Source organism: Mytilus edulis, chromosome 8 (assembly GCF_963676685.1).
Source record: "Mytilus edulis chromosome 8, xbMytEdul2.2, whole genome shotgun sequence".
Taxonomy (NCBI): Eukaryota; Metazoa; Mollusca; class Bivalvia; order Mytilida; family Mytilidae; genus Mytilus; species Mytilus edulis.
Window position 1 is genome coordinate 15,026,622 of NC_092351.1, and position 22,332 is coordinate 15,048,953.

At 32.9% G+C, this 22,332-nt stretch overlaps 2 protein-coding genes across 7 annotated transcripts in view; one reads left to right on the top strand and one right to left on the bottom strand.

Annotated features, from left to right (window-relative positions):
• Positions 1 to 3,094, bottom strand: part of LOC139484892 (protein Fe65 homolog) — a 122,738-nt gene extending 119,644 nt beyond the window's left edge. For both annotated transcript variants that reach the window (XM_071268935.1, XM_071268932.1), the window contains exon 1: positions 2,999 to 3,094. The gene's annotated coding sequence lies outside the window, so the exon portion shown is untranslated. The remainder of the gene's footprint in view (positions 1 to 2,998) is intronic.
• Positions 66 to 22,332, top strand: part of LOC139484891 (germ cell nuclear acidic protein-like) — a 33,838-nt gene continuing 11,571 nt past the window's right edge. For 2 of the 5 annotated variants that reach the window (XM_071268924.1, XM_071268928.1), the window contains exons 1-9: positions 3,195 to 3,265; positions 7,853 to 7,997; positions 9,744 to 9,813; positions 10,326 to 11,909; positions 12,838 to 12,994; positions 13,511 to 13,560; positions 16,805 to 16,868; positions 17,664 to 17,813; positions 20,764 to 20,822. In XM_071268924.1, the coding sequence (XP_071125025.1) occupies positions 7,896 to 7,997; positions 9,744 to 9,813; positions 10,326 to 11,909; positions 12,838 to 12,994; positions 13,511 to 13,560; positions 16,805 to 16,868; positions 17,664 to 17,813; positions 20,764 to 20,822 (2,236 nt within the window). In that variant the 5' untranslated portion in view covers positions 3,195 to 3,265; positions 7,853 to 7,895. Of the gene's footprint in view, positions 205 to 3,194; positions 3,266 to 7,852; positions 7,998 to 9,743; positions 9,814 to 10,325; positions 11,910 to 12,837; positions 12,995 to 13,510; positions 13,561 to 16,804; positions 16,869 to 17,663; positions 17,814 to 20,763; positions 20,823 to 22,332 lie in introns of those variants that run through there. The other 3 variants (XM_071268925.1, XM_071268927.1, XM_071268926.1) reach the window with 3 other exon arrangements.

Consider the following 22,332-nt stretch of genomic DNA (forward strand, 5'->3'; position numbering starts at 1 on the left):
ACAGACTTAATGTTTGGTTAAACAAAGTGCATTAAAACATAAACAATATTCCTTACTTTCTATCACAGAGGATTGATGACTTTTGAGCAAGAACTTGTTACAATAGTAGTATCAGAACATCAGTAGCAGATCAAAGGGAGGGGTCGTAACTCTCTCACTGTTGCGTGCCCTCGAATGGATTAAACTATTATACCAACAGCAAAGGTAATTTGATAGCAAATGTACAATAAAATATTGGTGAATTTCCACCAGGCATAATTTTTGTTTGAGTTATTTTATATACATTATTGTTATTTGATTACCATGCAACACCTTTACACATACAGTCCTTTGTGATCTCTGTGGAGTATTTCTGTTACTAACAATCAAACATAATTAATCAAGAGAGTTCCAAATTATCTGGGTTTCCCTCAGACATTTTGTTAAAGTTGATATAGATGGACAAACTGACAGACATGTTCCCTGATCAGGGGTCTCATTTAGGGGGTTCCGAGTCTGGATCTCACTTACTGTTTTGTCAGATTCCCTTACACTATGTATGTAAGCAATTCTCATTTTTTGGTAATATATAGTGTACATATTATATTCCTACATTCGTGATGGTGGGTTCTGTTTTACACGCCATAAAGGTGTGGTTGTCCTACAAAGGATGTGAAGATTTGGAAGATTTGGAAGAAGAAGAAGAAGGTAACTTCCCATGTCCTACTAGACTTCATTTCCCATTTTCACGGCACAATAATTTGACTTTCAAGTGTCACGCTTACAAAAAATCTGCAATCATGTGTCTCACTTTGACCCCAATGAGACCCACCTGATCATAGGAGCTTGGAATTCGGAGCTGTACACAGAGCCGTGTAACTCTCAGCCTAAGAGTACTCAGCAACACTCATCTACATCTATAGACACCACATCTCTGATAATGAAATAAAAACTCAGGGATCTCCATGGATGAAAATTGAACCATGGAGGAAATTTCACCATCACAAACCGTGCGTACGCCGTACAGTGAAGCGTGATCGAAAGTATACCATCCCTCCACATAAGGATTGGTGAACATGCTAACTCATTGCTTATTTAAATTATATTTATTTGAATTTTCATTGTAAATAGAAGTATAACTTCAAAGGCCAAGCCTTCATGCCCCCCACTTTAGTCGAGAATGACCAAAAGCTGTCATGAAGATCCACATGTAGTTTTCTTGCTATTTTGGTAATTGTTATCATAGATGCCAACCCCCTTTTGACACAATCAGTAACAAACTATCAAATTTTCCGTATTTTTGAAAAGTTTTCAGTAATCATTCATAAACGTGCATTTACCAATAAAAATTACTGACGAGTGGTTGCAAAGTGATGTACACTAAAATTTGTCATTTAACATGTTGTCTGTATGTAGTATGTATTCCATTCATTAATTGTTCAGATGTTCTCGACTCAAACATTTTTGTTTTGTCAAGGAGAAGTAAAGAAAGAGGGAAAGCTACTTAATAAAATGCAAGTTTGCCTCTTCGGAAGTCAGTTAGTTACCCAACAATAGGTTGATAACTCCCGAGAAACCGGAAGCATTACATTGGCGTTTCCTAAATACTGGACCAAGACGGAAAAGTAATGATAAAAATCCGCGTTTTACAAAATTGAACGTCGATGATTGGGAATCCGTAACTATTCGACTTTGACCGTAATAGTGTAGTTTTTATCGCAAAATCGGAAAAACTACGGAAAAATCGTAATGGTTGGCATCTATGTGTTATGGGGGTTAAAAATCATGTAGAGCTTATTTTTCACGGACACTTAATTCAGAAGTCACGAACCCATTACCGGTATGATTTGCAGCAACAACAAAACGATTCGTACGGGTTATGTAAAATGTTAAAGAGATTTGTAAAGCAAACGTTGACAAATGGAAAGGTTTTTAATGACTTTATCCATGTTATCTAGCAAATTGATGCTATGCAACATGCATCTTTCGAGTCTGAATAGAAACCGGAAATGCGGATGTATCAATTTGATTGTAAACTACGAAATGAATTCGGAATTACGATACGATATTTCTGTACAGGAAATAAAAGTTTTTATTTTTTAACTTTTAAAGTTATTCTATATTATCGTTCCAATACAGCAGTACTCGAGTTATTTGCGATGAAAAAATAATAACTGTTTTACGTCTTATTTTGTACTTCTCAAAAAAGGGGGATTTCGATTGCGTAAGTCAAAATAAAAGCATGTGTTCGACTTTTTAAACTGTTTTCTTTGTAACTGGGATTATTAATTTATTTATTCAATCTAAATTATCATAGAATTTGCAGAAACTTAGTTGAATAATTCGACAAATGAATCGTTTATCTTCAGATTGTATTCTCCTGTCTGGTTTGTTGATCTACCTGTACAAGCTCAGGTACAAGTGATTAGCGATCTTAATCCGGATATCCCCCAGGTGTTAGAACTGTATTGGATTATAATATAAAAAAGCCTGAGGGTTATGCAATTACATGCTTTTGATTATAATTGCTAAAAAAATGGCGTCGGGCTATTAAAACGATAACAGTTTTGAACGATTGCGGAAGACAATTTAACGATGGCGCAGGTCATTTGACGATGGCGCAAGACATTTGAACAATGGCGCAGGTCATTTGACGATGGCGCAAGACATTTGAACGCCCGCCATCGTTAAACAGGCCATGGAGATCCCTGCTTTATCTCTGATTGATCCCACAGATTGGTTTTTGTATTTCTAATAATTCGTGTTCTGTGTTATAAATAGTAGTTAACAACAAACTTGTAAACCGGCTATATGAGTATATGTCAGGTCAGACTCTGAAACATAAATTTCTGAGGCAAATTCAGAGAGTGAATCATTAATGTGCTTATGCAGAATCATGTATGACAAAAATAGTGTGTACGGCACGAACAACTTAATGGACGATAAATATAAAAAAAATAACTGCAAAAGGGTCAAAATATCTCTATTTGGGGTATTTTTAAATTAATATTCAACTCACCGTCAAAATTCAGGTGTCTGAATTTATAATGTTTATTTCCGGTTGTCAATGATTTAAAGATTATCTTTATTTTGAAGATATTAATGCTGATGATAGTATATTACTTTAGAGATATAATATATTTGTTATTGAGTTATATTTAATCATCATTAAGATTGTAGTATCTAATTACTCGATCCTATTTTTATTTTTTTTTGTATAGAGAGTAAGGCGGGAAATTAGAATACATTTCCGGTCAAAAAAAGATAAACAAATCCTAAAGTTTAGGTAAAAATTGTTATTTCCAAATGAGCTACCCCTAAATTCATGTACCACTGAACAAATTTTTCTTAAAACAAAAAGTCTGGCGCATTTTTCTCAATAAAGAAAAGCTAATTGAACTATAATTTTCAAGCCAAAAATACGGCCACAGCGAGTTTCTCATATATATAGATCTGTACAAGTCTACTTCTTTTCTTCGTTTGAGCTTCCTATAATAAGGAACACCCCTAAACGTAGGTGCACCTGAATAAAGGTATCTTGTTTTGTTACCCCCATTGAAGCAATGGTTACATTGGTTACACACATCTTCTTCTTATGGTATCCAGTTATCCATCAGATTTTTGATGATTACTAACTGCTGCCACATGGACCCTTACTAAATGATATGCAATACTGGCTTTATAATTTAGTCTTTAAATATCATTAAAAATAATAGGGCTCTTCACGGTTAGTTCAGCCATATTGGATAGGGGCAGATTTTCATAATGGATAAAAATAGTGTGAAAAATACGGGAAAACATCATTAAAATAGAGCAGTTGCTTGGAAAGGAAGCAAGTTAACTCGTACCAACGGAAACTCGTACCATGTTAACTCGTACCAAAAAAGTTAACTCGTACCAACGTAAAGTCGTACCACTGGGAAGTCGTACCATTAAAAATATATTCAACAATATGAATGTTTTATGGTGTTTTTTCTTTGTAAACTTAATAAGTGTTGGGTACCATCTTAATTGCATACACCTTATCGCTAATCCCGACTGACCCGGCCGCTTGAACTTTTGACGTCAACAACAATCACTTTTCCATTGTGGCGTCAGATATTTTGTTTTATGACGTCAAAATTTTACGGGAACCTGTGTGATTTCTAGCAATGGCAGACAAATAGCGATAAGGTGTATATACTGTATACGTTTAAAATCGCAATAAATCACATGCATTCTAGTATACAGATAGGGTGTATTTACTAAGAGATCCATTACATATACGCTGTATATCTTACTGTAACTTGTGAAATCAATTAAATGCATATTGACAGTAAGGTGTTAATTTTGATTGCACACTGTATTATTCGCTATTACTTTTGATATCAATTGAATTCGTACTGTACAGCAGGGCTCACACTACTTCAGAATTATAGGGAGAAGTGACTTCTCTTTTTGAAACTGATAGGGAGAAGTGGTGAGATTTGAAAGAGAAGTGCTCATTCGCGCGGTGCGATACAATGTTTGGATTTTACAATAGTATAAAGGGCCATATGTAAATAATGTTCTTTTTATATTGTTCAATTCATATCTGAGTAAAAAAATTACAATTAAAGTAACATTTGAAATTAAAAGTTGTTTAAGTTTTACTTCAATGTGAGAAACTACCAACTAAATATCTAGCACTAAAAAAAAAAAACATTTTAAAAAATGTAAAGAAATTATAATATATCAATTACAATTTAATTAAAAATTATCTTGTGTATGACATTCAGTGTTTCTCATAAAAAAAATATAAAAGTTATTAAGCTGGGCCAGAATATATTGATATTAGTATAATAGTCTCAGAGTTAAGCAACTTTAATCAATAGTTTGAAACAATCCATAAAAAATATAGGGAATTATATACACCAATCAATTAGATGTAACCAAAAGTCTCTTAATGCGTGTGGAATGCGTAATTTTTCCCTTTGGGATCAATATGCTTCTGTCAGCTGTTCCATCCGTGCGTCCGTAGTAATTATTGTAAAAGTACGGATTTCGGTCATAGCTGGTCCAGTTCAGATCCGGAGTTTAGAAATCGGTCAATGGCGGACGAATGCAAGAAAATTTACAAAAATAAACGATGTTTGACAAGTTATTTGGAAAGGAACATGACGTTTTTAATGCAATGAATGGATTAAAAATTTACTGGAGGCAACTTTTATCACGTTTAAATGAAGTAACAAACTTATGTTGCCGCCGAATTTGAGGTTGATGTACGTTTTCGAGTAACAAGCACCGGAACTTGCGAAAATGCATGAAGTGATAAAAAGTTGTATTTTTATCAAATAACCTGCTACACACTGCGAAGACAATGCTTCAACCTCTTTTCTAAAGATAATGAATCGTTTATGTCTGAATTTCTTTAATTATCAATAAAAAATTGATGTTTCATCAACTTGGTAAAAATTGAAAATGTCCGATGACGGAAGCGACTGAAAGCGACTATCGTCAAGAACAGGGCGACTTGTTTTCGCTTTTGGGGGTCGGGGAAAGCGAAGTGACAGTCGGGAAGGCGACTTCTTTGCCCAAGTCGCCTGGTAGCGTGAGCCCTGTACAGTTATCTGTTACTTTTGATATCAATTGAATACATACTGTACAGTTAGCTGTAACTTCGATTCAATTCAATTCATACTATGCGGGTAGCTGTTAATCTTGATATCAATTAAATTCCTACTGTACAGCTAGTTGTTACTCTTGCTACCAAATGAATACAAACTGTACAGTTAACTGTTACTTACTGTGAGATCCGTCCATTTTAATTGTTGTTATATACTTTAACAGCTTGGAATTAAATATATAATGTTTATTATTAAATGACATTCCCACAGGAAATTCCTGATTATCAAAACACAAGCTGATATGAGTTTACTTCTTATTTTTAAAGAATTGCCATATTTTGATAATATCATGTAGACATATTTCACGACATTGTGCTGAATATTATATATAATAGATTTCATACTTTTAACTGTTGGTCATAAACAATTTACAACCTTTAAAACACAATAAATTAATTCTTTCAATGAATAAAATTCCTTTGAGAAACAAAAGAAAAGTACCTAAATCTATTCAATGTAACTGATTTGGAATGATTAAAAATTAAATCCAATAGTTATCAGTTAAAGTTTAAAAAAGAGTGTATTCAAGGGAGACAACAAAGCAAATCTGCCACGGTATTGTCTATCCAATACACAAGGAACATTAGCTACAAATTGGTCATTGTACTTTCAAATTATATACATTTTACAGACTTAAGAGGTATTGAGTGAAATAACAGTATATATTCATCATTAAACACCAATCAAATGCATTTAAATAAGTTAGTACGAGTTAGCAGTGGTAGGAGTTTGCATTGGTACGAGTTAACAATGGTACGGGTTAACTATAATTCCTTGAATTGGAAACACACATAGGATTTCCCATTCTTTCATACTAGCTATTTCCACCTCTTTCTAAAAAATCTGCCCCCTATCCAATACATGCAATATGGCTGAACTAACCGTGAAGAGTCCTATTGACCATATCTGTTGCAAACTGTGTAGGTATGGGGAATCAGGTTACATTGGTTACATGCATGGGGAATCGGGTTATAATGGTTACATGCATGGGAAAGTTGGGTTACAATGGTTACATTTAGTGCCTTTAGCCTTAACGGGTAATAACTCACAGGCACTTGTCTCTGAAAAAAAATCCTATATACCTTAATATAACACAAGGTACTTAACTCGTATTTTTGAAAATTTGTCAGATGGTCACGAAATTCCATCATATACCGATTTCTTGGTTGTCAACCCCACTAAAACTTGTTATGCCGTAAATCTAAATTGATTTATCTACCAATGCAATGGTGTATAACACGCCTACTTTTGTCGACTGAATCATCCGTAGCAATCCTACCCAAGTATATCAATTCTTATTATTTCGTCTACCGACAACAAATTGAAAACACAAAACTCACAGTAAATAATTTATTATAAAAATTATTTCAGAAAAAACTGTTAGCAACATGGTTAGGTTATGTCTGAATAGAACTTATTATCACCCAATTAGTAAAATTGTATAAGATACCATGAAAAAAAAAACTATCAAGTGTTATCATTCAGACTCTCTATTGAATTTATGTACATGATGTATGAACTGAAATAAGATCAGATCATATAACTCTGAGAAACATTTAGAACTTCCCATGAAATTTGACCAATCGGAAACCGAGATATATAAAGAGAGTGGGGGAGATACCTTTCACATCTAGATGTCTGTTTCCATTGTGTCATCAGTAGACGAAATGATTACTATTGACATACTTGGGTAGGATTGCTATGGATGATTCTGACAACAAAAGTAGGCATATTATACGACATTGTGTAAATAAATCAATTTAGATTAATTAAGGACATAACAAGTTTTATGAAAATCATTTAGGAAGGACATGAATGTATTTGAAAGGAATAAAGTAACATAGATTTTTGTTATATTACTGTTTATTAAAGAAGGGAAGGCTATTCAAAGTGGTGTTTTGGATCCCTTTATGATGTTTCAGTGTACAGATATGGAGAGTAAACTGCACATTGCTAGAATACAAAGAAAGGAGGTGCCAATGTTGTTAAAATTGTTAATAATGTAATACAAAGAGAAATATCATTAAAAATTAGTAAAACATTGTTTTACAACATTTTAATTTGCTGTGATCTAGACATGCTCAATATGTTTTGGTTGTGGTTATTTTTCTTTGTCATTTTTGGTCTCATTGACTTGTACATTTATAGCCTATCACTTTTATAATGTATATGACTTGAAACAGTACTTGCATTTTGATATATAAATGTATATTTAAACTATTTTTCAGGTTTAACCAAATGAGTTAAAAAGATTTAGCTCCTTCAAGTTAAATGGAACCAAAAGATGAACTTGATGTTTCTGCCATGTTTCAGAAGATGGGGTCCAAATTAGGATGGTTTCAGTATAAAGACATGGATTCTGCACTTCATACAGTATGTTTTATTATGAATATGGTAAAATTACAGTTAACACAATGTCAACTATAATTTTGTAATTTGTGACACTACCGGTATATATATATATCTAACATTGTTTGCATATAAAGTACAAATGATTATGGAGAAAGTGTCAATGATACAGCTCTGAATTTTACAAGAAACAGAATTCAGAAGTAAATAACTAAAGGAAAAAATGACTATCAAGTCAGGTATAACATGTATGATATGACAGGTTTTTTTCCACTCACTACTTTGGTTGATCATCAATATCAGGATAAAACAATTGTTCACTGAACATGAGTTTCGTCTACAAAAGATTCATCAGTGACACTGAAGTCATAAACAGGGGCTAAAAAATCAAGCCCGACGCCCGGGACTAGATCATTTACGCCTAGGGCAATTAAAATGTGTAATCCGATATGCCTGACAGACTAGTAACAAAAAATTCTTGCATGTTGACATTTCCAAAATAGAAAGTAAAAAATCCCTTCATCACTATTCTATGTTAGCCATTTCGATTCAATTAAGTCATCCGGGATTCCAAGAATTTGAACTGGTTTGTACAGGTCCTGTTGTAAATATTTTAAAAATAGAAAAAAATAACTCTGGCATGTCTGGTGGTATCATGTGTTGATTGCAATTCACGTACTTTAAATATCGATTTCTCATACCATGGCTTGGGGTATTGTACATTGCTTATAGTGCCGAGATTTTCAATTAATGGTATTTGGGGGTATGATGTAGTGATTGGTATTGACCTATCTTGTTGCACAGCTCTTGAGCACAAAACCATACAACAAAATATTTCCTTATATTTTAGTACGGGAACCACAGGAAATTCGTCAGTTTCAAAACGAAAAACGGTAGATGAAGGGAGTAACGAGGCTGAAAATTCATCCCCCAAAAATGCTAAATACGGCAGGGAAAAGCCACGGAAAAAAAAAAAATAGTGTCCAGGACAGCAGGGCTGTCAAGTCTTTTGCGCGAGACTCACACATGTTCATGCTTATTTGGCGGCATTTTACTTTGATCGATTGTTTTTTCTCTTTGATCATTACAATTTGGCAAAAAAATCACGCATTCACTTCCTGAAAAGTTGACAGAACTGGGACACAATGATTCCCCTAGCACGGTTGGCTGTTGCTGATGAAAAAACAAACAATGCTCTGTGAATATTGCCGTTAGTTGCCCCAAGCACGCCAATAAAAAGTCTGCTTTGAATGTGAGAACAACTAAGTTAGGTTAAGCACCAAAAGAATAAATAACAGATCAACAAAAATTATTAAATATATTCAGTGTATAATGTCTCCTTCAAAAAAAAGGACACCCACTTTGTATTATGCAGCAAACTCTTGATTTTTAAGGCATACTAGGGCTAGCAGGTAAGTTTTGATGGACTAGCAGTTCTTCCAACAGGGCTAGTAAAATCCTGCTGCCAATAAGTCCTGGGCTAGTTAGCTGTAACAAAAAATTTTAACCACTGCATAAAACGCAAAATACTATACTCATTGTCCTCACTTAGAATTTTTTTGGTTACTCTTAGAGAAACTGGACTCACCATTAATGGCCATGGTTAGTCCAACAGTGAAAATAAAGTAATGTCATTCCTATATAATATATAATGTAAGTCTCCATGACTAAAAAGACTAGGAAAATACCTAAAATTTTGATTTTTTTTTTTAACTTTTCTACTAAATTATACATTATTGAATCAAGTTTTTTGTTGGTCATATTTTTCAGCTCTCCAACAGTACAAAAAAGAAGTCAAGTAAATCTAGAAGAAGAAAAGAATATTCAGAAGATGGTGAAGGTATAAATATTGAAACAATTGAAAAAGCATATAAGGATATACGTATAAACAGCAACTTAGCAACAGAAATTTGTCAAATAAATACAGAACTTTCAATAACTGATAAACACCTATACCTTATGACACAGTCAGAATCACTTAGCTGAGACTGATTTTGAACATGATACATGTACTCAAAAGAACAGTTATAGACCAATCAAATGTTTCAGTTTGTAAATGGCTATTGTTTATTCAATTTTTTTTATGTCCCATTTATGGGCATTATGTTTTCTGGTCTGTGTGTCTGTTCGTCCGTCCGTTCTTCCGTCTACCCCCTTTTCACGGTCCACTGAACATAGAAAATGATAGTGCGGATGGGGCAACCGTGTACTTAGGACACATTCTTGTTGAATATCTCTTTATATTCAGTTACTATTTTACATGTTAACATGAGAAAAGAAAGATGAAATTTTTCTACAAAAGAAATTTGTATAAGGTAATGAAATATGATGGATGATTTGATATCATTTCAGATCTATCAAAGTCTGCGCAGAAGGAAAAGAAAAAAACAAAAATAAGAAAGAGAAAAGAAATTGGTCAAACTAAGCTTTCATTCAGCTCAGAATCACCGTTAAAAGATATAAAAGGCAATTCCATGGAAGAAAATGTTCACTTATCTGACTCTTCAGATGAATTCAAAATTCCTCTCCGTCGCACACCAGGCTCAACAGATTTAACAAAAAAAAGCAGGAAAAGCAAAAAAGATAAAGAAAACAAAGAAAAGAATCCTGTGTTTGAAAGAGACAAAAATATTAAACAATCTTCTGACGAATCAAAAATTTTACAAAACAGTATGGAAACAAGTACAAATGTTCACTCTTATGATAAAAGTTGTAACAGTTCTCCTGAATCTGACTTTTTAGATTTAGGGGTACCAGTCCAGGAATCCACACGTATCCACAGTAGAGCAAGTATTGACACAATGTTGGATATTCCCAATATTTCACTGGGATTGTTTCAACAGGAAAATGGATCAGATCAAATTTCTTCTTCTAAAAATCATTCTTATAAAGATCTGAATATAATGAAATCTGGAAAGAAAAGAGTTTCTATTGGGCATTTTCAGCAAATTCTTTACAGAGAACAGACAGAAAACGATACAAATTTGTGTTCAAAATTACAAAATTTAGACTTGACAAATAACTCTGATGGGGAACAAGTATCTTCTACCAATCAGACAGATTTATATACAACTGCTATGAGTCAAAAATTAAATGATGTGCAGAATAAAAACAGTTTGAATTCAATAGAGAAATCAAGAAAATCCGTTTATTTTGATGCAAGAACTGGAGACAGTTCATCTTCAAGTTCAAGTTTTACAGAGTTGTCTCCACCTGATAATAAACAGTACAAAAGTTTAAATAGCTCAAATTCATCTGCAAAAAATCACAACAAACGATCAGATAGTGAAGAATATTCGTCATTTGAAGTTGCAGACATTTCAATTCAAACTAGTACAAGTAGAAATATATCTCCGTCAAAATTGAAAAATGAAATTAGTTGTTCAGGTAGTGACAGTTCTGATTTTGTTGAGGTTCATGATGTATCGTTGCAAACAAGCATTAATAATGATTGTTCTTCCAAGACATGTGACGAGAATTGCTCTGAGAGGAATAGTTCTGGTCAGAATAGTAATACCAGTTGTTCATTTGTTGAAGTTCAAGACATTTCGTCCCAGGCTGATGTAAAATCTTGTCATGACAAATCAGAAACAAGTCTGCCTTCACAGGATAAAAGTGGCAATCTGTCACCCAGAACAAATTCCAAAAATAAAACAATATTCTTTGATGCAGAAAGTGATTTTGAAGACATTAGCATTAATGATGACAAAGTTGTATCAAAAGACAAACAAGAAATGAGTAGAAACCTGATTTCTTCTGGTTCCTATAACTTTAGTTCTGATGATGACTGTGAAAGTAATTGTGAAGAAAAACCAAAGAAACAAGAAAATATTGGTAGTATATTTAGTTCAGATGAGGAGGAAGACTTGGTTATAAACACATACATCTATATAGACAAGAAGAAAGTGAGAAAGGACAGTAGTGAACAAGAACAAGGTTAGTCATTCAAAATAGTTTCATCAAAATATTGGGAATATATAAATAAGGAGATGTGGTATGATTGTCAATGAGACAACTATCCAAAGTTCAAATGCAGTGGTTGTAAATTATAGGCAAGTGTACAGCTTCAACAATGATAGAAAATTCTGTGTGGTTGGTAATAAAGCCTAACGACCCCAACATAAAAAAATATTATTGAGAAACTAATTGCCTAATTCATAAAAAAAAAAAACAGTTTACAAAAAACAAATATGGTAGACATGAACTATTGACAACCACTGACTTACAGGCTCCTGACTCCTGACTTGGGACCAGCACATAAAGAATGTTGTGGGTTAAACATGTTTGTAAGCGCTCAACCCTGCACTAACCTTGGACAGTTGTGTAACAAAACAAAATAAGAACTTGATTGTTACTGATTTTTTATGCCCCACCTACGATAGTAGAGGGGCATTATGTTTTCTGGTCTGTGCCTCTGTTCGTCCGTGCGTCCGTCTGTTCGCTTCAGGTTAAAGTTTTTGGTCAAGGTAGTTTTTGAAGAAGTTGAAGTCCAATCAACTTGAAACTTAGTACACATGTTCCCCATGATATGATCTTTCTAATTATAATTCCAAATTATAATTTTGACCCCAATTTCACGGTCCACTGAACATAGAAAAAAATGATAGTGCGAGTGGGCCAGTGGGGCATCCGTGTACTATGGACACATTCTTGTTTACAGCAGTTCTGAGTTTGGTACATTTTCTATTTTAACATAATTTTATTTTTTAGAATCTTTTTTTCTTTAAAGATTTTTGCCTTGCTCCTGTTAGTTTGGAGGTTTAATTTGCCTCAGGAAAGTTAATTTGCTTCAGGAAAGAAGTTAATCCTCTGATTTGTGATAGTTTGATTATTGAAGTAATATAGATATCTTTTGAAAATCTAGTTTCAGGTCATATAGACAACCAATCAGAACTAAGCAATGAAACAAGTGATCACAGCCAAGAACAGAAACAAAGAAGTAGAATAGATACTATTCTGAGTGATTCTGAGGATGAATGTTTTAAGGATGCAGTCAAAAATAAAAGTAAAACTAATTGGAGGTATGTCATTTACATGTACATATATCAAGAAAAGGTTGTCTAAATTTGTTGAGATCAGATAAGCATAACTTTTATCTTCACTGAATTGCTATTTGATCATACTTAATGATTATTATTTTAGCGATTTTGTGATTTTCTTAAGGTGGTACCAAACACCTTGAATTATTTGATTTGGCTTGTTAAATTCACATAAAATTTTGACAAAATATTTACTTTTATCCTTTCACAAAAATATAAAAATTTGAAAAGACTTTAACCTCAGACTTTATCAGAAAAATTTCATTGATATATATATAGCAGTTTGACAAACACTAATTTTGATCATCGAGAAGCTTGATATTCTTTATCAACAGAATGTGATTGAAATGTTCAGCTGATTTTACAGAGTTGTTGTCCTGTAGTGTTATGTAAAAATTAAAAAAACATGAACAAATACAAAAAATAAAAATTATAAGATGATGTAAGAGTAATGTAGTCAAGTCATTTAGATAATTATCGTGTTTATTCTTTTTACAGGAGTCAGAAGATTGACAGTGATTCTAGCAGTGACGATCAACTAGAAGATTGTAAGTGCTTTAGTTATATATATTTTATTAAACTATATTTTATTCTCAAATTTTGCAAAGTATTAACCTAAGGTACACAAAAAAAAATCAAGTGATACTTTCAATGTTTATTTAAGTTAAAGTTTAACAATTACATGTTGTAGTGAGTTTTATGAAACAACTCTTTGTTTTCACAAGTAAAACAGATAGGCTTGATTAAATGCTAGATAATGTCAAGTGGCATTATATATTTCAAACTAGTACATGTTGTTGTGATTAGATATGAACTCTGCTTTGTACATGACTGATATTTTGAGTCAGACATGACATACTAGATTAACTAGATTACAGTATGAAGGCGAACTCACTTAACGTAGATGCATTAAATAACCAGTTTTACTCCTAGATGCTGCATTCTTAACAGAGAAGAAGCAGATACCATTTTTTTAAGTCTACACATTTAAACCAAGACCTACACTTAAGAAGGCAGTTAATAGCAACAAACGAAATGAGTAGAGTGAAAACAAAACATAGATCTTCATGAATTATATTTAAAACTACTATTTGCCTTTAACACATGTTTATTGTAGTAAAACAGTCAGACATATACAAGTGTTGAATGATTGATTGTTTGTTTCCTGTTGCAAATATTCCAATGATATTCAGGATGAAATATAAAAGAAGACATCAATGACAATAATTAGAAAATTAGATAAAAGAAGACACAATATAATGTCTCACCTGTCCAAATGAAATGGCAAATTGTGGTTAAATGTAGGCTTTAATTTTGTGACATAAATTAGTTTATTAGTTTTTGGGATACGATTGCTTTCAAGCAATCTGTAGACTTATACCAGTGGCTCAGAGCATTGCCCTCACGTCAATCGTTTTATTCTAAACATAAAGGAACATCTCAGATTCTTATGATTGTCTTGCTTTAAAAGGTATAACCTTCATGTTTGATAATTCCCTTGACTTATATATGCGTATTTTAAACAACACGGAAAATCAGAATTAAGCAGTATTTATATTTAGTATTTTTATAAATTTAGAAACACGTCAGACGGAATTCCCAGTTTTGATAAAATGCGAGAGTTCTCTGAATTCCGATAAATCTATTTCTGTCATTTAAGAACTGAAGTGGAGTTTTTCTTATATGTTACCGTTATGAAACTGATAATTGAGATTGTACTTCCATAAAGAAATAGAGAACCATCTAGGTCGTTTAATAAACATTTAATATACGTTCTTGCTCCAGGGTTTGTTTTAGAAATTATGCGCATGCGTTTAGTTTTCTTGACTTCAAGGGGTTTTAGATTGAATGATTGCTCTGGATTCTCCACTCAATTAATTAACTTATAACTCATGGGATCTTTTCTATGTATGTCTGCTATTGAAGGTTATTGTTGTTTAAATCATATGCATCACAGTGTTCCAGCTAGGCCGTTTTCAGAGGGCGCGGCGCCCGCCCTTTTCCGAGTGGCGCCCTGTGCCCTTTTTACAGTTTCCAGGGCGCCCTGCCTTTTTTGAAGATCGATTGCATATTAATTTGCGTATTGATATGATACGCTAATTACTAAATTTTACCTGGGGAAAAGATTATGACTTTGTTTACCACCCCAAGCTAATCAATGGTTACAACTGGTGTCATAATCTGTTGTTATAGGTAATCCGTTTATCGGATGGGTCATTAATGATCATCAACATTAATTCGTTCAAATAGAATCGGTCAGTGAAGAAATGTGCATACAACAACTTGGGCACAATTTGCGATGTTTACCGTAGTTTCATGGAAGAAACGTAATGACAGAAAGTTGGAAAACCATTATAAACTCGTTGAAGACATTGTTTTACTTGTTTTCTGTAAAATAAACAGAAAATTCAGACGTATTTGTCATTGACTGCCTTCATTTTTGATACGAAAATAACAAAATCGGCTGCCATATTATGATCATATTTACATCATATTTACGTACTGTTTATAATCCTCCAAAGAAGGAGCACACCCGAATAAAGAAATAACTCAATCTGATTTTTTTCCTAGCATTGAGTAACCCATTTACATATTCTAAAATGTGTCTCCATACTTCTTGCTTAAGAATATATATGTTTAGGAATTTATTTTGAGTTATGGGAAAAGTTAAAGAGGGTCTTAATAGCAGTGTTTGTAGGGTGCCTTGGTCATCTTTTTCTGTATTCTTTATTTTTGATACTATTTTTCACTGTTGCTTTATATCCTAAAATTGTGAATTTACTGAGCACAGCTGTTTTGTGCTGTATTGCCATCAAGGATCATCAAGCACAGCAGGGGTAGAAAGGTGAAACTGGTAAAATGTGGTAGACCATAGAAACAGTATGAAACAGATCTCCTTTCAAAACATACTGCATATAAAGTTCAACTGTGCCAAGCAATGATAAAAAAACTTGTGTGACAAGCTGCTTGACAAGTTTTTCAGCCTTAAAAGTAGAAAGATAGAGTTCTATATGGGCTAAAGATGTTGTTCTTGTATAACCTGTGATTCAACGAATAAACACAAATGTTTGATTAACATCTTTTATTAAAATATGCCCTTTTCATATTATCATATCGCGCGTTAAATGCCCTTTTTCAGGATTGGCACCCTGCCCTTTTGAAAACCTAGCTGGAACACTGCATCATTTAAATTAAAATAAATGTAGTCCTCATCGTAGAACACCCCTTCAGGCGAAAATGGAGTCTTCCATAATATCGTTTCGAGTTGTCTCCCTTCCGGAATTAACTTCCGTGAATTCTGAATCAAAACAACACATCGATTATTAGCTCGTTCTGTCAATAAACGTTGTATTATATTAAAAACGATCGCATTTTAAACCGATAAATGTGTACGGAAAGGAGTCATGATCACTGACCCAAGGGAAATTAAATATTTAAAGAGTTAGGAATGGGGTTTCTCCTAGAATTAACGTAGGAAAATAGGTGATAAGATACGAAGTGAAATACCTTCTCTCAGTCTGAGTCTCAGTGACTGCTGTGGAAAGTAAACTGTGAATTGATAGTACAAAAATAAAACATAGGCCTGATTACATTGTTCATACACTTTTATCCGTGATTGGCTATTTTGTAACTATTTTAAATGTGCAGTTGAATTAGTTTTAAAAATAATATTATCCAGCTACATGTATACATGTGTCAATGAAACAACGGCAATCGTATCCCTCAGAGCAATCTGCTCTTTGAATAAACTGACTATTTAAATGATTACTAATTATTTTGTGATTTTAATAGTTTTTAAGAAAATGAAAAGTAAAAAGCCAGAACCAGTGACAAAGGAAGAGGAATCTGACGACAGGTAAGAAATCTCCACAAATACACTGTTTGAACTACCTATAGTCGCTGTTACGTAAAATTGGCACCATGTTTTTGGTTGAAAAATTTTAAACTAAAACCGCATTCATTCAAGATGACGTTTTTCAATTAGCAAAATCAAAAATCTTTCCAAAGAACCGGTCCTGTGACTACTGTCCTACCTTATGTTGCCAATTTTACGTGACAGTGACTATAATAAAACTTTGCTAAGCAAGGTCAGATATTTGTAGAAATGCTGATCTTTAAATCTTCAAAAACATCACATTAATAAATGGAAGAACCCCACAAGAGTTTGTCAGTCAAACACCAATTATAATAAAATTGCACATGCATATATATAATTAACTGATTTGATTGTTAATGGGACCAATATATATCACCATACAGACGTCGACAATGAGCAAACCTATAATGTGAAAAGGCCCTGAAGTATGAGACAGACTGAAATTATAATACAGACATGTTTTAATGAAGATTCTAAGATAGGTTATCAAATTGAATACTGTGGATTAATTTTTATTTGGGGTATACCAATTTTCATTTGGATTTGGGTCATAGCAAACCACCTATTTAAATGTCATCAAAGGATAATCCTTAGAAATGTATATCTAGTTAGATTATTATTTCCCATTGTTTTACACTTCTAGTATAGTGAATACTTGAGATAAACACCGATACTTAAAACATGTTTTTGAATCTTCAGTATACTTTCTTTACAATGTAAATTTATTTTTTATATCTGATAAATTGCATATGGTTGATTTGTTCTAAATTTCAGCCTGGATAGTTTTATAGTAGATGATTGTGATGTAACAAGTAGTGAAGATGAAAATGATAAAGATTATCTGCCTGTTGTGTTCAATGATAGCAGTGATGAAAGTGACGATGATTTGTATACTACACCCCTCCCTGATCTTGCTAAGAGAAGGTATGATATTGAATTTATAGAATTCTTTAAAATGATAGTTGACTGAAACATATAATTCTTTGGTTTTAATTTAGTTATCTTTAAAGTTAAAAAAAATTTGGCATATTTTTGTCTGACTTTCTTTGTGTTCCAAAGTCATGGAGAACTTCCAAATGGATTTTGTCTCGCCTTGACGGAGTCAAAAAGCGAGACATAGGTCTGCTGTTTCCGGCGTCGGCAATGGCGTCAACAATGTATTAGTTTGTGATTAGGTCTAGTTTATGGTGAACCACAAGTGGTAGGTCAATCATATTTGATATGCAGTTGTGTAAACATTGGCACATCTCATTTCCATGGAGATTAGTTGGCCCTGCCCTCTCAGTCATGGTCTATTGACTTTCAAAACTTTTGCTTATTTTACATCTATTACTTTGTGATTAGGTCAGTTTATGGGGAACCACAAGTGGTAGGTCAATGATATTTGGTATGCAGTTGTATAAGCATTGTCATATCTCATTTCCATGGAGATAATTTGGCTCCACCCCTTAGTCATGGTCTATTGACTGAAAATTTTTGTAAGCTATCATGTATTAGTTTGTGATTACCGGTAGGTCAGTTCAAGGGGAACCATTAGTGGTAGGCCAATATGAGTTGGTATTCAGTTGTATAAGCATTGGCACATCTCATTTCCATGGAGAATATTTGGCCTGGCCCCTCAGTCACAGTCTAATGACTTTGAAACTTATCTTAGTTTACACGTATTAGTTTTTTTTATTAGATCAAAGAATAATCCTTAGAAATGTATATCTAGTTAGATTATTATTTCCCATTGTTTTACACTTCTAGTATAGTGAAACTTATCTTAGTTTACATGTATTAGTTTTTTTTATTAGATCAGTTTAAGATGAACTGCTAGTGTTAAATCAATGATATTTGTATTTAAATTTGCAAGTATTGTTTCCATGGAGATTATATAGTCCCACCCCCTCTTCATGCTTCATTGACTTAATTTTTGTATTTAGGTTTGGGAACGACTTATAATAAGTTAATGGTATTTGGTATGCAGTTGTATTAGCATTGGCACATCTCATTTACATGGAGATTGTTTAGCCATGTAACTCAGTCATGGTTCATTGACTTTGAATATTTGCATAACTTGTTTAAGATATTAAATTATTGCTATTTTGATTTCAAAATTTGAATAACCAAAATTACAAAAAGGCGAGACATATCTCTGTGGTAACAGTTTATAATTTTATAATTTTTGTTGTGCATATTTTCACTTTGATAACACACTAAACTTCCTGCAAAACTTTGATGACAAATACATGCATGATGTTCAGTTAGTGCTATTTTACTTTATTTTTCCCTAATCATCATTTAGCGGCAATGTCTGTTCTCCCCTCATTCAAAATGTTTTCAAATTATACCTATGCTTGCATGCTACAATAAAATGAGTGAAAATTAAATGTGGCTTGATATTACATATGGTGTAGCATTCTGAGTTTTTCATTTGTAATTACAATCACATGATTCAAAGGGATGTGTATTGATGCTATGTTTTTATGTTGATATTAAGTAGGACTCTAAAGTGTGATGGGGACGCTAAAGTACAATGGTCACGCTAAAGTGCGATGCCTGCATACGCTAAAATTGATGGTCCGCGAAAGTATAGACGTAAGAAACGTAGTTGGATTATGACGTCAACAGTCGTTTATACAAACCAAAAATGTTCATGCCAGAAGATAAATTAAGAATATTTGATGTGATTAACAGATTCTAAACCAAATGTTCATGACTTAATTTATCTATACCTAACCGTACTTTGTCGGATGACGCAAATGTTTTGAAAGTGCTGGAAGAAGGACTGGTTTCCTGCAGTCGATCATTTTACTATATAAAGATACAAAATGGAATACGCGAAGCGAACGAATACATTTGTTTTTAAATTATTATTTGCGTTTCAGTTTACTAAAGGCTGTCACTATTAAAATATTATCGATTTTATTGAAAAGTAACCTCGGTTAAATAAAGGAACATATGTGTTTTCAAGCGTTAATTATAAATTGTCGGCCTTAACATTAGTTTGTACATTGTAGAAAATATAACATGTATTTGTACTAGCAACAAAAAAGGAAAAAGCTTGGCAAATTTCGGCTTTCTCTCGCATTCAAATATACAGATAAATATGCCTGCATTGTTAAAAAATTAATTAAAGGAAATGTAGTATTTTATGACAACAAAATTACCTTTTTAGCAATAATAACATGGTCGGTCTTTTATATTTCGAAACAATCACGTAAGCCTACAAGTAAATTATAAAGCTTATCACATATCTTATACCTTAGCATACTAGCTTTATACATTTTTTTAAATATCCGTTTACTTTAACGTGGTAAGCTTTTTAACATTACCCTTTTGTTCCGTCGCACTTTAGTGTTATATACCATCGTACTTTAGCATACAAACAACCATGATCACACTTTAGCGTTAGACACCATTGTACTTTAGCGTAGACCATCACACTTTAGCGTTAGACACCATTGTACTTTAGCGTAGACCATCACACTTTAGCGTTAGACACCATTGTACTTTAGCGTAGACCATCACACTTTAGCGTAGACCATCACATTTTAGCGTTAGACACCATTGTACTTTAGCGTAGACCATCACACTTTAGCGTAGACCATCACACTTTAGAGTACCATCCCACTTTAGGGTCCTACATATATATACTAATGGTTAATATTAATTGAAGACTTAATTATTAGCTAATGCTGACCATGGTCACGCTATAGCTTTTCTTGCTATCTGAACCTTGTAAAGTCTAATAACTGCTTATTTTTTTTACTTTTAAAACAAATTTAGGTTTTAAACTAAATGTATTTAAAGAAAATGTTTACACAGAGGTGGTTTATTTCTTAGTAAAGCCATTTGTATTTGACAAAGATTATTTATTTTTATTTTTAAGCAGAAAGAAAGTGAATACAGTAGAAGTTATAAGTTCAGATACAGATGAAGAGCTGCCAAGTAAGATCACTCTTTAAAATAAATACCAGGGATGACACTTATTGCAAATGTGGAAAGTTACTTGTAGGGTTATTTCCCCTTTGTTATACAGCCATGTTATGTGTTAAATTATACCCTGCATGAAGTCTTTGTACAAATCATCAATATTGATATGAAAAGGACACTTATCATTCATTGCACAAAGATAACCCCACCTTCCCTCTTTATTGCTGTTTTTCATCTGAAAGTCACAGTAAGGACTTCAACATAAAACAAACAAAACTCTCACCTTACTGCAAGTTTAAGACAGCCCCTAGCAGAATTTTCAGCAGAATTGTTTGCAAAATAATTTTGATAGACTTTGTATAATGTAACACCACTAATTCCGCCTGGTAAAAAAATCAAACTGTAAAGGAAAACATATATAAAATTAAAAAAAGTGTGTAAATATCAAACTATATAAAGGAGAACAAGTGTGTAAATATCAAACTATATAAAGGAGAACAAGTGTGTAAATATCAAACTATATAAAGGAGAACAAGTGTGTAAATATCAAACTATATAAAGAAGAACAAGTGTGTAAATATCAAACTATATAAAGGAGAACAAGTGTGTAAATATCAAACTATATAAAGGAGAACAAGTCTGTAAATATCAAACTATATAAAGGAGAACAAGTGTGTAAATATCAAACTATATAAAGGAGAACAAGTGTGTAAATATCAAACTATATAAAGAAGAACAAGTGTGTAAATATCAAACTATATAAAGGAGAACAAGTGTGTAAATATCAAACTATATAAAGGAGAACAAGTGTGTAAATATCAAACTATATAAAGGAGAACAAGTGTGTAAATATCAAACTATATAAAGGAGAACAAGTGTGTAAATATAAAAAACAGGGAAAAAAATTAACGGTCGCCCAGTCGCCAATGGCGACCAGAAATTGGCCTGGGCGATCTTTTTACTCAGTTGTGGTAGCCCAGGTGGCGAATCGAAAATAAGTACAAGAATGACTGAAATCCGCCATTTACATGACTCCTAATACTGGCTACTTCACGGACAAAAAATTAAATTCTAAAAGAAAAATCTTTTTAAATATATTGCATCAAAATCGAGGTCACGATAAATAAGGATGTCAAATCAGTGTTTACCTTTGACTAAATATAGTTCACGTTAATTCAGGTCACTGATTGGTTGTCTATTTAAAGTCGGAATGTATCGTATGTTTGCAAGCATAACAAGAGAGGTGTTCCGATAGTCATCAACACTATGAAGCAATCACGGTTTTGGCTTCAAGAAAGCGAAGAAAGTCAGGGAAGATGACAATAGCATGTCACGAAGTAATATCAGTCAAATAAAATAAAGTATAATATATAATGTTGTTAAGAATCTGGAAAACAGAACCTTTTGTAGTTACCTTTTCAAAGTCCACGTGGTGTACAGAGAATGAAGGTCAAAAACGAAAGTAGAATATTGTCGACCACGATAAATAACATTTATAGTTAAAATGATTAAAATTCCTTACTAA